This window comes from Marmota monax, unplaced genomic scaffold (genome assembly GCF_021218885.2).
Source record: "Marmota monax isolate L192 unplaced genomic scaffold, Marmota_monax_Labrador192_F-V1.1 WCK01_AAM20220418_F8-fsc00050, whole genome shotgun sequence".
In the NCBI taxonomy this organism is placed as follows: domain Eukaryota; kingdom Metazoa; phylum Chordata; class Mammalia; order Rodentia; family Sciuridae; genus Marmota; species Marmota monax.
In genome coordinates, this window is record NW_026694552.1 from 8,878,147 (window position 1) to 8,895,749 (window position 17,603).

The window sequence follows — 17,603 nt, forward strand, 5'->3', positions numbered from 1 at the left end:
ATAATACATAAATGCCTCCTTAAGAGTAAAACCTAAGAATTTTAGAGGGAATATTTATAGTATATTTAGCATTTGCAAATGCTCTACTATCTGTTAGCTATTTAGGAGGTTCATTTGGCACCAGGTCAGAAAAGGCACCGTGGAAAAATAATACCTACTACATTACTAGTGCCTTGCTTAATCTTAGGGACCTTACATACTGTTGTGGATTACTGGATTATTTACCAACCTTTTCTTTATTCCTGAAATGTTTTTGTCAAAAGCCTTTCACTTCTACTTCCTTCATATTCACGTGTTGTTCTTTGTAATTCCTCAACCTCTTTAAATTCTGTCTCTTGGCTCCTTACAGTGTTTCATTCTCATGTCCCCATATCCCTTTCTACTTTAAGTAAACTCAGCTATATCCCTTCATTCCCGTTGTCTCTGCCCACTCTGGAAATTCTCTTCATTCTTCTTATTATGATTATGGGGATGATCCTGGAGAATCCCTAATCCAAGGTCAGAAAGCTCCTCTTAACCCCAAACCTATTGTGAAACTCTTGCTTTCCTTAGCTACAATTGAACATGACTTCCTCCACTTGAGACCTGATGTCGTCTTTTATCCTTTCTCTCTTGGATTCCTCACTTTTCCCAATTCTCTCTGATTCAATGGGAAGTTAGAAGAGAAAAAGAAGGTCTAGGCAAGCAACCAGGCTCTGCTAAGTGCCCACTGTAAAGGAGTTTGGTTTATTTTTCTTTGTTCCCAGGTGACCCCATAGAATCATCTCAATATCTGTTTCCTTTAGATGCATACAGTTTGAAGCAAATACTATCTACCTCCATTGTACATTCTAAATCCTAATTGCTAAATCATCTTTTAAGTCCCCTGGAGCCGAGTACAGTACCTTGCTAGGTACTTAAATACATTCTTTGAAATTAAATGGTAATTTCCAAAGTCACATCATTGATCCTCGGATGCTAGACTGTGCCTCCTTTACTCCTTACACACATGTAAGGACTCCCACCACTTTCATTCAAATTTTTATACTATTCATTTAAATTTCTATCAGTCCAGCAGAAGACTTTGGACTTAATTAACTCTATTTCCAGCTACCTATTAAATAACTGTTTTCAGATGATCCTCAAGCATCTTAATTTAAACATGTTCCAATTGATGGGAATTTAAATTAGTACAGTCACTATGGAAATTAGTATGGAGATTAAAAAAAAAAAACCTATGAATGGAAACACTCCATATGACCTAGCTGTACTATTCCTTGGCATTTGTCCAAAAGAACTAAATTCAGCATACTATAGTGATATAAACGCATCAATGTTTATAGCAGTGCAATTCACAATAACCAAGTTATGCAACCAGCCAGATGCCCGTCAATACATGAATGGATAAAGAAAATGTGGTGTGTATGCCCAATGGAGTTTTACTCAGCCATAAAGAAGAATGAAGTTATGTCATTTGCAGGAAATGGATGGAAGTAGAGAGCATCAGGTTAAATGAAATAACCCAGACTCAGAAAGTCAAGGGTCATATGTTTTCTATCATATGTCAAAGCTGGGGAGGAAAATGGAATTTCATGAAGATAGAAGACCAGTAAAGTAGAGGAAGGGGATCAAGTGGAGGGAGGAGTGGAAGGAAAGTGGAGGAACTGGGAAATGAAACTGACTGATTGTTATGTGCATATAGTTTGTATGCCACAATGAATCCCACTCTTCTATATAATTATTATGTACTAATAAAATCTTTAAAATATAGACACAAGAGTTTAGCTATAATATAGCCTGTATATGGACTCTAATAATAATGATAATGATAATGAAATTCGTATCTTCCAAGTGAAACACACATACTCTCTATCTTTTCTACTTAATACCTGCTATTCTTAAGAGTTTCCTATGGGTACATGGAATTACTATTCTCTAAGTCTACGGAGTTGATAATATTGGAGTCACTTCTCTCTTTGACACTTATCTTGTTGATTTAACCTCAGAAATGCCCCTCATAGGAAGCTCTCCTCCCCTGTCTCACCAAATTCAGAAAGAATCATAGTTCCTAATTCAGACTGTTGCCAGCTCATTCACTAATAGTTCACTTCTCACTCCAACATCAAGGACCTCTGCCTAAAAAACAGATCTGAACACATTCACTTGCTTAAGTGCTTCCATGGGGGTTCTTTGGCCTGTAGATCAAGTCTAACTTCTTAGCACAGAAAATTGAACACTTCTAAATCTGGCTTCATCAAAATAGGGGCTTAATGAATCTATCCAAAAGCCCAGAGACATCTTTCCAAAGCACCATTTTGATACCACTCGGCTGTGTATACTTTGTGGCAACTCCCTCAGTTACCTGTCCTACCTGTGAACTTTTCACTGGCTTCTTCTAGGCCTACTACTTCCTACCAATTCTTCTCATCTTTCAGTGCACCCTATGTGGCTTTGTGATTGTTCCTCACCCCCACCCACATTTCTTGTTTGCTCCTGTCTGAGGCTTCTCTTAGGCTGCACCCTCTTCCTGGACTGATTTCTTGACCTGGTGCCCAGTCACACCCTTCTCTTTCAAAACACACCTCCTCCCCAAGTCTTCCCACCTGGCTCTCATCTCATTGTTCTTTGCAGATTCCCCTGAGCACTTAGGTATTTAACTCCTCAGAACTATACTAATTCATGAAGGCATTTTCATGTTCTGTCTCGCCCATTAGAATTCCCTGTGGATAGAAATTTTGTGCCTTTTATTCCATTAGATGTGCTCCCCACCCCACCTCCCCAATGCCTAGCAGTATCTAGTCCCTAGGCTCCATCTAGTGTAGAAAGTGGGAGAGTTGCAAGCATGTTTGAATGCCTGAATGCTTTTAAAGAAACATGACCACCCAGGGACATTTCTGAAGAAGTCAAAGAGCTTCGATACAACACAGGAATTGATATACATTCCTTTTTTCCTCTCATCTCCACCACTAGGGAACATAACCTTCCAGATGTGAACTGTTCACAATTATACCAGACCTGGAATATTGGGAGGCTTTCTCCAACCCTCTTGAGACTTTGGGTTTAGCAGTTTTATAAAAGACATTCAGGGATGCTTGACCTGAGGTAGCTTATACTCACACTACATCTGGGTTTGTATTCATCATGTCCAAGCTTTTCAGTTCACATTCAGAAATCTTATTTGCTTATAAGTCCCCCAGGGAAGAAATTGAGCATCCTATAATTTTAATACTGCACATTGTTAATGTTCACTGGGAACACAGAGGGACTACAGTTGTAGCTATACTATAGTGAAAAGCTGGATGCATTTTTCAGGGAGGAATAAAGAGAGGTACCACTTACTCATGGTTGTCCTGGTCACCAGCTTGAAATGATGGAGCTCCTCAAACATCCTTTTGGAGATCTTCTCAATGTGGAAGTGCTGTAGAATGCCTGGGGCCGAGCACAAAGTAGGGCAGGTGGTCAGGCACTCTCTATGAGCATATCATCTCATTACTGGGGCTTAGGAGTATCGAGCTAGGCTGTGTAATGTGCTTAACCAGGAACTTGGATGGCTCAAAGGTTATAATTGACTCCATTTGTTTCCTTGGCTCACTGGCCTCTACTTGGCTTCTCTAGGGAATGGAGATAAGGGAGATAGTGTTGTTGACCACAGGACCTCCTCCTAGGGAAAGCCACATGGAATCAAGCATGGGTGCTGGTTGGAGCTTCTGCAGCCAAAGGCAGTATTAGAAATTCTGCCTTTGCCCCAAATCTGGGTAGACTACTATATTTATGCCAAACCACTGGGCTGCCCTCCTGGCTAAACAATGAGAGCCAACAGTAGGATAGCAGGCAGGTTATTTGTATAGATGGAGAAGCCATGCCTGTTCCTGAACTCACTGAAGAGCACATTTATCTTTGGGAAATATTCACAGCTCCTTTAGCCTTTCTTTATTAAAAGTAATAGGGAGAGTTAAAATAGAGTAATCTGCAGTCTCAACCTGGCCTGGGTAGCTTTAATCAGAATAATAGGTAAATAAATGAAAACTGCTTATTAGTTAAGCAGCAACATGTCCCTAGCCCACTTAAATAAATCCTCAAGAGGTCTACAGGGGGCAAATGAGATTAAGTCTGAGTTTTTCTCTGATCACCAACACAGACCTTGATGACCCAGCACTGTGAACAGGAGGCTATTTAGATGCTACACTAGAGAGTTGCAAACCATCCACATATCTTAGTGGGGAGAGAAATATGAGGTGACAAATACTGGGCCTACTGCTGGGGAAGCCAATAGACCAGTGCCTAGATGACCAGTTATAGACCCACTATGGAGTTAAAGATGGAAAAATTGACATGCCTAAGTATAAAGCCAAAATAAAAATGGCCAAAAAAGCACGTGCATTCTAGCATATTTCTTTTCTTTTCTTTTTTTAAGTTTTTTTTTTAATATTTATTTTTTAGTTTTCGGCGGACACAACATCTTTGTATGTGGTGCTGAGGGTCGAACCTGGGCCGCATGCATACCAGACGAGCGTACCACTTGAGCCACATCCCCAGCCCTAGCATATTTATTTTCTAAGGGGTGAGGAAGAACATACTCTTCAGAGAAACAAAGGCTGTTATGAAAAGGGAGAGAAAAAAATCCCCTTTTTTAAAAAAGTATGCAAGCAGTATTCCTGAAAGTGTGGTTCAAGTGTCACCTGCATTATAATCATCAGGCTATGTTTTAAACATGTAAATATTTAGGTCCTACCTAAGGACTGCTGAATATGCACCTCCGGGATAGGGCCAGATAGCTGCATTTAAAACAGCTCTCTGAATGATGCTGAAGCACACCAAAGGTTGAGCACTTTCAAGCTTTAAATGGGAGCCAGTAGCAGGAGGATGTGTAAAATTTTCCAACACTTGTGTATAATTTTTTACACTTGGATTCCTGGAAAAGTTGACCAGACTAGATCAATACCAGCCTTATACCTATAGAATGGTGTGAAGAGCTGTAGGATCTCAGTGAATAGAATGTGGCTTGTTATGGTTGTCACTGTGAGTAATCAGAAAAAGAACTGGACATCATGACTGGGATTGTTTCTCCATAGAGTCTATAATCTTGTCAAGTCAGTGATGATGTTTTTAATTTCATACCCCAGAACATACAACATAGTTCTAGGGACTTAGCTTCACACTGAATAAATGGGTTTCCTGTTTGTTAAGCTTTGTATTGGAGAAGCAGAGCACAGTTTGGTAGTTTGCAATCCTGGCTACAGATTAGAATCACGTGTGGAGCTGGAAGAACAAACACTGATGCCCAGGCGCTACCAAGACCAACTAATCAGACTCTTGGGGTAGAGCCCGGATATTTGATATTAAAACAAAGCAAAATCGAAAAACTTGCCCAGATGATTCTGATATTCAGCCAGGATTAAGACTCACTCCTTCAGCTTTTGGTGGCATGAGAAAGACCATAGGAACAGCAAGGGTTAATATTAATACTAATCTTTAGCACAGACCATGGTTAAATATGAAAAGCCATAATGACAACTGTGTTAGACATGTCAGTTTCTAAGTAATCAGAAAAACTTCTGATTCAAACAGAGAAACATGTTGAAGCAAAATTAAGATGAGTCTTTCCTTCCTTCTCTGCCCCCATCTTACAAAGACAAAAAAATAATGTTATCTTGCTCACCCTTTCGAATGGTCCAAACATGGACCTCTACCTGAGGTGGTCTCTCTGTTTCCAGTGCTATTTTTCTGGTAGTCTCCCCATCCTCCATGAACACAGACTCATACACAGGCATTGTTTCTTCTCCACAAAAGTATCCTTTGCTGTCAAAGTTTTGGCCTGGAAGTTCTTCTGGAATTAGGGAGCAAGTAGAAAAAGTAGAGTTTTATCATGGGTTTCTAAAACTCAAAGTGAACTTGTGCATTTACCTATCTCACTGTTAGCTATAACACCTTAGATAATCAACAAGAACATTTTTACAGAGACAGATTCCACTCATATTTTATTAGCTCAGGCTACCCTTTAGCAATCACCAAATCAGAAAGCAGCACGCAGCTATTGATTGAAATCCACATGATGACAGAATCCATAGTTGTATAGAACACTGGCCCACCAGCTAAACTGGATCTCCTTACCATCATCCTTGAGAAACGGACTTTTATGAGGAAAAAGAATATAGCCAGGTATAAATATCTTTGGCACTAAAGGGAACATAGGATTTTCCATACTGGATCAGGATAATTCTCTGTCCAGCCCAGTGCTGCCAAGAGAGGCCCAGGGAATGGGCAGACAGAGGGCCTTGGTTAACTTCCCTGACATCATTTACGTAGAAAACATTCATGACACTCATTTATGTGCATATACTTGCCCAACGGATCTATCCAAATTGGCTTGACATTTCTGAATGCTCTTTGATTTGTTTGTAAGGGGAATGATAATACCGGATCAACACTAGTGCCAAAACCTAGATGTCAGATTAGTCATATGCATGCTATGCCAAATGAATGGTTAGGAGACACAAAAAATTGATCAAATCCCTCAACTATGGATCATTTCACGTGTAAACTAAACTGCTGGATTTTAGCTCCCAGGCATAAAGGTGCCAGCCCCCTAATATGTCCCCATTCTACTTCACCCTCCCCTACCTCAGCCCTCTTCCCCCAAAAGTTCCTCCTGGTTGGTTATCAGTGAGTTAAGTTTCTTTGCTAGCTTCGTAATCAGCACCCTCTTCAGCTGTGTATTTAAAGTGTACACTCAAATCAGGAACAACAAAGAGAAGCCTTAGACACCCTGAAAACTTTGAGTATGTGCAGAAGCCATCTGTAAGAATGTCTGAATTGTCGAGGATGAACCTGCTGAGTGTTGAGTGCTTTGGAGCTGTGACTCTAATTGGGGAGACTCACTGTCAGCCAATCAGACACATTTGGACGAGAAGTTGTAATCAAATTGCTATTGTATGTCTCTTGCTGACCTGATTAGCTTTCCCACCCCCACCACCATTTGGCACTGTAAGGACAAAACTATCATCTTTTCTTGACAATTCCAGGTTGGATTACTCAATTTGTGGATTATCTCAGAATCCAGCTTCCTTTCTCCTTTTGTCTTTCTTTTCAGCTATTTAATTACTTGGCAGCCCAGTCTTTTTGGTGATATGTTAAGCAATTAAAGGATGTTTGCTAGCACTTTCCAAATGGGTGGAGGGAGGAGGTCACTGAGTTTACAGGGACTTGTATGTGTACAACTATCACCTTTAGAACAAAAGATAAGTTCATTTGTTAAACTTTGCTCATATCATTGGCTTAATATTGGCTATGGCTATCACTGATGTATGAAATTCATGATGTCACTGGAAATACCTGTAATATGCTCAAAGTCCTTGCAGTATACTGAAGAGTCCTTCTACATCACCACCCTCTCCCCTCCAAGAGCTGAATTTATTAGACCAAAGAGATCTACAAACAACAAAAGCCATTAGTGACTCAGCCCTGGCTGGCACTTGAAAATACTAAAGGAAGCAAAATTTGTCTTTAGAAGGACCTATTCAGCAACATCTTCCACTTTCCATACTCTTACTTGAAGGTGCTTTCTGACCACTGCATGCTCACCTTACTTTTATTTCCTTATGCCAGGCATGCCACATTTGACGTCACTTCTGACGATTCCCATTTCCTGTACGAATGCTCTTGTCAGGAACCCTCTAGAACTATGAAATTAATAAACCATTCCTTATGGAAGTGGTGACGACTGATGAAGAAAATATGTGAACTCAGTTCAGGTAAGTTTGAAGTCACAATGGGGCATTTTATGCCAAAATGCAAAAGGAGTATATAGGGACTTTCAGGTATCAGGGTGGCATAACGTATGTGAGAGGTGAGTTGAGGAACCTTCAGGAAGTTGAAGTCTTACCCAACCCTGTAGGTGACCACTGATGTGCAAGGCAAGGCCAGCTTCTCCCAGAGTAAAGGGAAGAGAGACAGGTAAGATACATCCTTTTATTTTGGTCCTTGTTCATTACTGGTAGAGTCTGCAATCAGTTGTTGCAATTAAACTTTTGGCTGGATTATTAGTGAATTTTATTTCTCTATTACTTTATCAATATAACTGAATACACACTTCTTTTTCCTTAGATCTTCTTCCCTCTTCACTCCCTTGTTCTTTTTCCTCTATTGTCATTTTTTAAAGAGGCTCACAATGTCGTGAATTTCCCATTTCTCATCTCTTCACATCATAGAGGACTCTACTCAAATATTATCTTTTTAGAGAAATCAGTCTTTGGAAAGTGCTTCCTACCACAGTCACTATCAGTCCTTATCCCATTTGGATTTTTTTCACAGTGCTTCATCACAACCAAAAATTATTTTATTGATTTGGGTTCACTGTCTTCTCCACTAGAAAGTGAGAATCGTCTCTTCCCTCAGTGTATATAAGTTTTTTTTTTTTTGCACACAGTAGGCACTTAGCACATATGTCTAGATCAGATGTATACAGAGAGGCACATCCGTTGGTGTTCTGTAGTTGCTGAGTACCTGGAACAGATGCCCTATGTCATGTTACTGGGACAACGTGACTAGCAGGGATGATTCAACCTGGAGACAATCATGTCTGGCCCAGGGAGAAATACATCACCCAGAATGGGACAGAAATTCTCTCCTTCCATGTTGCCAAGTCAATCTATCTCCACACATCTGATCAGGATAGGAAATAGGAAAAGCAGGCCTTTTAGAGAAACTGGTTTAGTCAATCAGATTTTTCAATATATTGCCCACTAGCATTTTGCAGGCCAGGTTTTTCAATGTCTATTGATCATTTAAAAAAAAAATTATTGGTACTTTTTAGTAATACATAATAATAGAATTTGTTTTGACATATAAAAAATATAAGTGCATGGAATATAATTTGCTCTCATTCAGTCCATAGTAGTTCCAGTTTCCCTCTCCTCCTCCCTCCCCTATTCCCTTGTCTCTACTCTGCTGATCTTTCTGATATCTATCTATCTATCTATTTATTTATTTTTAAGGTAGTGCCTTGTGAATATACACGAAGGTGAGATTCACTGTGGTATATTCATATATGTACACAGGAAAGTGCAGGGCAGTTTTTAAAGTAATGACTTCCATTATCTTTTCGAATTTAGAAATATTACACATTTACTACTGAAAATTTAGAAAATACAAACAAAAAAAGAAATAAGAATTACCCATAATTAAGTTACCCACAAATGACCAGTGTAAACATTCTGCCACATTACCTTCCAGTTTAAAAAGTCTAAGCATATATGAGCATATTTATTTATATATAAATATAATCTAAGCATATATATGCATATACTTTCTTTTTAACACAAAAATGTGTGACCATACTAAACACTTTTGTAGCTTGCTTTTTGTACTTAACATATGGCAAATAACTTTCCATGCCATCAATTCTTGGTGTACAATTATTTTTAATGGCTATTTAATACTACATAGTACAACTACACCATAATTTCAACATTCCCATGATGGTGGATTTACAGATTATTTCCAATTTTTCAAATCCTTCTTTGTATATTTTTGTGTATCTCTGATTATTTTCAGAGGACACCTGGGAGTGGAAATGCTTATCCAAATATTTTAGTAAACATTACAAACCTGAGAGGAAAACTATTTGAAAATTAATGCCTACTTTGTATACTGTTCTCACAACTTTTAAGTTCTTTTCCTTTTTGTTTGAATCACCAACATCAATAAAATCCTAAGCACACAGTGAAATGTGATTTGGTCTGGAGGTCTGAGATTCAATTGGAATATTATATAGCAAGAGGGTTTATTTTATCTTGGGTATTTGGGTAACTATTATATTTTGTCTGAAGTAGCTTCTATTACTATTTAAACTATAGATGTTAGACCCTTGACAGAAAATTATGTTGGTGGAACTACAAAGATGATGCTAAAGATTTGGAGATCCAGTGAGACCACAGATGTGGAAGTCATAACAGATCACCATAGCTGGATGACCTCAATATCCATATCATCCTTAGAATGAGGTTTCTCTCTCTCCCCCTAATAAATACATTTCATGAATTCTTATCCCTTCTTTCTACTCTATGTCAGTTAGTTCTTATCCTTCCTATCCATTCCATGCCCCATTTACTCTGGAAGATTGGGGTCATTATATTGAGGAAGATTTTGTTTGTGCCTTAAATCAGCATCTCAAAGTTTAACATACAGTAAATTAAAATCAACTGGGGATCTTGTTAAAATGCCAATTCTGTTGTAGTAGGTCTGCACTTGTAACTGGCTCTCAGGTACTGCTGATCTACCAGCCACACTTGGAGTGTAGTTCCCAAATTGTCTGCGCGTTAATATTACCTGGGGATCTTTAAAAATTTCCAAAGCCCAAGACACACATCAAATTGATTAAATCATAATCTCTGGGGATGGGACACAGGTATTTTTAGAAGCTCTTGGGGGATTCCAATGTGAAGACAAGTTTGGGCACCGCTGGCCCACATGAAAATGCTTCATTAATACACATCGACTAAGTGCATGTTTGCCTGTTAGTAAAGAGGGATTGCCTAAAGTGAAGGAATGAATGATTTAGCTCTCTGCCTACATTAAAAAAAAATGTTTGGTTTCTCATCTGTGTTGATACAACTTATTTGTAGAAGGCATGAGAAATGAGAAATTCATGTGCCTGGGAGTAGCTACTTCATTGACTGTAGAATATTAGAACTGAACAGACTCTAGGATATCAGCTGCTCTAACCCTCTCATTTTGCAGAAAGGGAAACTGAGGCTCAGAGAAGTTGTTACTTGGTCTCAATCACACAGGAGACCAGTGGCAAGCCACAGTTAGAATACTTGATTACTCATCTCATATGTTGTCATTGCCAGGACTACTGATTATGTTTTTATTTAACTCATGTCTTTAAAACAAACCACAATTTAAATAATTACCTTGCCTTTTTAAAAAATTAGTAAACATTTTCTGCTGGAGAAGACAATACGGCTGAAGTTGACCTGAGTTACAGGCCTTGGTCTTTTTGTTTATTTGCTTGTTTTTTAGCTTGGCCAGATTTACTTTTTAGTTATTTATTTTTATTGGTTCGTTTTAGTTACATACGACAGTAGAATCCATTTTGTCTTAATTACACAAACATGGAATATATCTTGTTCTAATTCAGATTCCAGTATCTCTCCTTCCCCTCCCCTCCCCCCTACTCCCTCCCCTCCCCCCTACTCCCCTCCCCCATGCTTCTCTCCCCTCCCCTTCCCCCTACTCCTCTCCCTTCCCCCCTACTCCCCTACCCCCTACTCCCTTCCCTCTACTGATCTTTCTACCATTTACACATAGTGATCTGTTTTTATTAATTTATTGTGGGCTTTGGTTTTTGTTTTGTTTTGTTGGTACCAGGGATTAAACCCAGGGGTGCTTAACCACTGATCCACATCACCAACCCTTTTAATATTTTTATTTAGAGACAGCATCTCACAGAGTTGCTTAGGGCCTTGCTAAGTTGCTGAGGCTGGCTTTGAACTCAATCCTCCTGCCTCAGCCTCCTCAGCAGCTGGGTTTACAGGCATGAACCACTGCACCCAGCAGGGCCTTGGTTTTTAATATCAATTAGTTCCATGACTTTGGTGAAGTCACTTTGTACACCTCAGTTCCCTTGTCTTTAAAAGGCAAATAATATAATTATAGGATTTTAGTGTTGGGAGACAGGGCAAGAGGGGAGATAGAGAGCAGTTAGATAATAGGTGCCAAAATACAGGTAGGAGGAATTGGTTCTGGTGTTCTACAGCATAGTAGTATACATAATTAAAAGCAATTTATGATGTATTTCAAAATAACTAGAAGAGTCCAAAGGTTTCCAATACATAGAAATTATAAACGTTGGAGGGGGTAAAAATGACAATGACCCTGATTTGTCCATTACACATTTGATACATCTATCAAATTGTTATAGTATGCCCCATAAATAAATACAAATATTATGTCTCATAAAAAGAAAATGCAAACACAAAAAAGAAAAGAAAGGATCCTAGAGATCAATTGTTCTAACCTTTTCACATGAGGCTGATGAGGCCAGGAGTGGATATGGCACATTTTTAAAGTTACACAATAACTTACGTTTGAAGCTGAACCTGGTCTCCTACTATAATTCATCTATATTTCCTCCTACCTGAAAAGTGTAATGGATGTGACTGTGCTTTGATGAGCTAAACAGTAATAAAATTAAGAGGTTCTACTGTTTTTCCTAACAATTATAATAACCTAAACTCTCTGCTATTTATAAAAGCAAGAGTAAATAAAGCACTTAGGGCTGTCTGGGAGGTGTGGTAGACATGAGGAAATCCCCAGTATATCTCAGAGTAGTAAATTTCTTCTAAGTAATCATCTTATCAGTCCCTCAATTGAAGTTAATTCTTACTAGAACTATTATCATTAGAATTATATGACAGGTTAATTATGTTTCTGATGCCCAATGAAAGTTGAGAAGAACTATGTGTGGATCTCAGTCAACCAAAGGCAGGGCCTCCAACCAACGCACCTTTTGCCTTTTTACCTGGACACACCTTGCAGCACTTTCCATCTATTTTTTGAGGATACTTGCAGGGATATCGATTGGGGCAGTGGATTTTCTTACACTCTTGCTTGGTGACATTACAAGTGCACAACACACACTCCACAATGCCAAATGCCCGGAGGTTTGGATGCCAGGACTCGCCATGAGAATAGGTCTTTCCATTGGAAACACACACTGGAAGAGAACATAGGACTCAAAATTAAAGGCAAGGGAGCTAAGATGGGTTCCTAGGCATGCAACCCAAGGCCTAAACTCCTTAACACATGGAGCATCCTTTGTTCTTGTCATGGGCATGGAGATACATTTACAGAGCAGTCTGTGTGACCAAAGCTCAGCTTGGGCCACATTCTACCATCATCAGTTATCCAGGTTCTTCATCTGCAGTGGCCTTTGAATGCTCACAAATGGCCTAATACATATAGGCAGATAGTGAACATTTTTCAAATATTTATTTTTTTAGTTGTAGTTGGACACAATACCTTCCTTTTATATATTTATTTTTATGTGGTGCTGAGGATGGAACCCAGGGCCTCACACGTGTTAGGTGAGCATCTACCGCTGAGCCACAACCCCAGCCCTAGTGAATATTTTTAATGCAGACATAAATGAACACGTGAAAGTGGAGTTCTATCTATCCTGAGAACCTGCTAAAGAGTCTACAGTAGAATGTGGTATTAATATCTACAGTGCCATAGAAGATTTCTATGGCACAAGTTGATACATTTTTAGGCATGAAATTTCCCAAGCAAATGTGCTGATGAGGGAGGATAGATGCAAAAACTACTGCTGTTCCCAAAGGGCCAGTCTCTTCCAGACCCTGAAGCCAATCCATTCAAAATTTCAAATAGTATGAGAGTCTGATCCACCAATATGGGTGGGTATGGAGCTTAATGCTGCTTGTCCACTCTGTGGTGTGGAAAGGCAGCTGTTAAGAAAAGACTGAAAGGGAAAGGGCCTATAACTTGTGAAGGGGTGTTTTTTTATGACTCTAAGCTTCAGGAAATTTCCTCAGTCTCCCTCCTTGTAGTGGCTGTAGAGATTGGCTACAGTGAATTACTGCCCGCTCCACAGATATCCTTCATCACTCTGGCATTTGTTGAGTGGGAAGTATAGTTTGTTTCTGAAGGGCCTTGAAAGACCAAACACCCGGGCTGCAATCTGAGGTGCCCGTGAATGGAAAGGGTCACAGGAGCATCCTTCCATGCGAATCAACTTAAAACTTATTAGGCTCCTACGGTAAGCCATGGACTTAAGCCCCAGGGAACAAAAAAACTGTACAGGTCTGTGAATGGGGGAATTCTGAGAATGAGTTCTCTCCCCTTTATAAAGTGCTGAGATTGTGGAGATTTCAAGCTGTGAGTGGGTCTGAGTATGTTTTTCATTATTCCCATCACCTCATCACACCAAGAGAGACCTGTCGGCATCCCAATCAACAACATCTCTAGGGTGGGTTGTATCACTTTGGGTGGGGTTGGGGGGTGAGAAATAGGCCCACTTGGGGCGTTTCTAGGAATTGACTGATTTGGCTGCAAGACAACAGCTCAGGATGAATCACTGGGCTATTTCTTTCTCATCAAGTCCACTGGGTCACATTAAGAAATATGAATGATATTGGCTGCCTCTTACTGTCCTTTGCAAGAGCTGCTAGAATGCTGGGCACTCTATGGGGTCAATCCATGTAAAGATTTCCAAGAACCTCAACATGAGTCAGAATAGAGACTTGGTACCTAAACTGGGGCTTAAGGCTGTAGACAGAACAACAACAAAAAAAAACCAGACCAGATGTGTTATTCTCTTGCGTGCCCTCACCTCTTGTTTCTCCTCAGAGAGTGACACTCCCTTCTAGGTAATGTGGGCAAGTGCATATGTAGTATGCTTTAAGAAAATTTAGGCTGGATTCAAGTTCAAAATGGTGAAGTACTATTGCTTCTCCTCTTTGGTTCCAAGAGGGAACCAATAGATATATCTGAAAGGACCACATTGTTAGCAAAAGGACTAAGGAGAAGGGTGAGCCATGCTGAGGAGCAAGGCAAGAAAGGCCTCTCAGTATCATATAGCTAGGTTCCCTCTCCTCTAAACATGTGGAGTAAGGGAATAGTCCAGACTGGGTAAGAGCCCACACTCAACAGTGGGATATGATGAGGTCAGTTCTCTAGAGGAAAACCCAGCCTTCTCCCCACCAACAAATTCTCAAGATGATTTTCAATCATCCAGCTGGGGAGTTGGGAGCTGGGGGTGGACACAAGTGATTCTCCAGTGAACTATAACAGAAAGGTCAGAAGAGAACTGCTGCATCCAAGTCAATGGGCACAGATGAATAAATGTAAACCAGCTGGAGCTTTTATAGAACACAGAGACAATCAAGGGATGAGCCTTACCCTGAAAATGAAGAAGCCTTATGGAAATTATGGGATTTAGGATTTTTAAAGTCCATTTCCCCACACTTGCTTTAAGGCTTTGAAATACTTTCAAAGCAAATGAAATCTACTAGGGGAAATTTGGATTGAAAAATAAAACTGCATCTTTACTTAACTCCTCCTCATTTCATAAACTGGTATCAAAATGCTTTAGAACATAAACATACTAAGTTTTGAATCAAACACAGATCAATAGCAAATATTTCCAATTATTTTAATACATCACCATTTTATTAATAATCTTATTTAGACTATTCTTTTAAGCCTGTAGGTTTCAAAAGCAATTTAATTTTTATCTGTAATCTGAAATTTACATCTAACTAGTAACAGATGTGATCAACTAGCTTTGGCTTGACGAGCATTGTTGAGATTTATAGTAGGGGTTCTTTGTAATGGATTGTTTTTCACCCCTGTTATTCAATCATTTCGTTTAATAATTTATTACTTTAACTCATTCAGAGAACTGCCTTTCATTTGTTTTTCCTTTAAAGGAAATAAAACATGTTTGTGGTTTGGTAAAAAGGAACCAGCTGAGCTGTTAGTTTGAAGAGCTGGTTGACAGGATGCCTAAAAAAGTAAGAAGCAGTCAATTGTTTGATTGAATTTCTCCTCCTCCTACCTCTGCTACTGGGGTTGGATCAGTGGAGGCCAGATAATTCAGTAAAGGAGAAAACAGGCCCTGTGCATGTGTGTGGGTGCTTGCTGCAATCACTTGGTCAGTTGAGTGGGCTGTAGGTCAGTGTTAACCTGATCAGTTGTCCTGGTGCTCAGCCAGGTGGTTTCTGGATTTTCCCTAAATTACTCATTTCTCAAGACAATCTCATATGCTCCACATTGAACCAGAATTTCTGAGCATGGGGCCTGGAATATTTAGCAAGAGACCCAAGAGAATCTGGTTTGCACTGAGGTGTGTGAACGGCTATTTCTAAGGTGTGGATAAGAGCTTCAGAATGTTTGGCACTTTCAATGTTGGGTGCCCTACTGAATGAAGACCCCAGGAATTTTCTCAAATGATCCATGGAGGCAACTGAGAAAGCATGGGGGGTGCTGTTTCAAAAGCACAAAGGGAATTTGTCCATACTCCTTTAGCTGCATTGAGGGAAGTCCAAAGATTACCCTGGAGTCACTTGTTCACAACCACTTTTGTAGACTTCTGAGTGACCCACATGCAAATATGTGCTGTTGGTGGGAGAAAGGGTCCTTACCGGCTTCAGCCCTTAAAAAAATATGTGGCTGTAGTACAAAAGGAGGATGGTCCCTTACCTTGTCCGTGCTTGTGTTTGTTATTGATGACAATCTGCACGATGGTCCCTGATCCTTGCTGGGAATCCATAAGAGCTCCCCGGTGACTCCTAGCCCCTGGAAAGCGAGACAAACTTCCAGCCTGTCGGTTTGGTGGAGGATCATGATGAGGGCGGTGGTAAGAATGTCTCTATAAAATGATAAGAACACATTTTGTACAAAAAAAATCCTCCAACGAAGTGGCACAGATTGAGTTAGATACATTAGATGACATTTGATGATTCTGATTTTTAGTGATGAACTCAGATCTTAACTGCATGTTTCCCTATACCAACAGAAGTGAGAATGTGATCATCTGAAAGCAGCACTGGCAATGTCTGAGGTTTTTCTCTTTCCTTGCAGAAGATCAGACTAGATTCAGAAATAAATTCCTGAGAGAAAAAACAACCAAAAAGGCTAAAAGTGTCTTTCCTGCTCCTCAGACTCTCAAATTTTCCAGTTTCAGGGTTAAGATAGTAGTCCACAACACACAGCAGAGGTGATGAAGGGCACAGGAGAAGTCTAAAATGCTGTGCAAATCAGGAGAAGAAAGAGAGCTGCTACTCAGGAGGGTTTGTGACCTGGGCCATTTCGGGTGGGTAGACTTTTTACAGGCAGTTTCTGGGGAAAATTCCAGGCAGAGGTTTCCAAGTTGAGAAGGTGTAGCAGAGAACATAGAGTCCATAAAAGGGAACAGCTGAAGGATAACATTCCAAATGGGGGTTGGTGCCGGATCATGGAGGACTTTAAATGACAAGCGAAGGGGTGAGGACTTTATTTGGTAAACGATAGAGGTGGGAGTGTGGAACCATTTGAAGGAATTTTTTTTAATGAGAGAAATAACTTGATTACAACTGTGTTTCACAGCATTGAACTCTGATTATGTGTAGGGTAAACTAGAGAGGAGAAGGTGGGAATCAACTACAGTCTTAATAAGATGTACTGAGACTGTAAACACAGGCAAAATGGCATAAGATCATACAGCAGGCCATTTTAAAGACAGCACAAGACAGGATTACAATGCAAACTCCAGAGAGTCAAGGATTTTGTTTTTTCACTGCTGCAATTCCAGTGCCTAGAACGGTGTTTACCATCTAGAAGGTGGTCATCCAATACTTGTTGAAAGAGAGAAACTATGATCCTTAGGAAAGCTCAGAGTCTTGTAGTATAAATAATCTAAACATTCTTTGTTTGTGTATGTGTATGTGTGTGTATGTGTGTGTGTGTGTGGGGGGACTGAAACCAGGGGCACTTTACTACTGAGCCACATCCCCAGCCCTTTTTATGTTTTATATAGAGACAGGGTCTTGCTAAGTTGCTTAGGGTCTTGCTAAGTTGTTGAGGCTGCCTTTGAACTTGTGATCCTCTGCCTCCCCAGTTGC

General features: G+C 39.9%; 1 protein-coding gene across 4 annotated transcripts in view; it reads right to left on the bottom strand.

Annotated features, from left to right (window-relative positions):
* Positions 1–17,603, bottom strand: part of Chrdl1 (chordin like 1) — a 109,298-nt gene that overhangs the window by 2,623 nt on the left and 89,072 nt on the right. For 2 of the 4 annotated variants that reach the window (XM_046420882.2, XM_046420881.2), the window contains exons 8-11: positions 16,204–16,372; positions 12,503–12,697; positions 5,639–5,806; positions 3,319–3,408 (exon numbers count right to left, since the gene is read on the bottom strand). In XM_046420882.2, the coding sequence (XP_046276838.1) occupies positions 3,319–3,408; positions 5,639–5,806; positions 12,503–12,697; positions 16,204–16,372 (622 nt within the window). Of the gene's footprint in view, positions 1–3,318; positions 3,409–5,638; positions 5,807–12,487; positions 12,698–16,203; positions 16,373–17,603 lie in introns of all 4 variants that reach the window. The other 2 variants (XM_046420880.2, XM_046420879.2) reach the window with 1 other exon arrangement.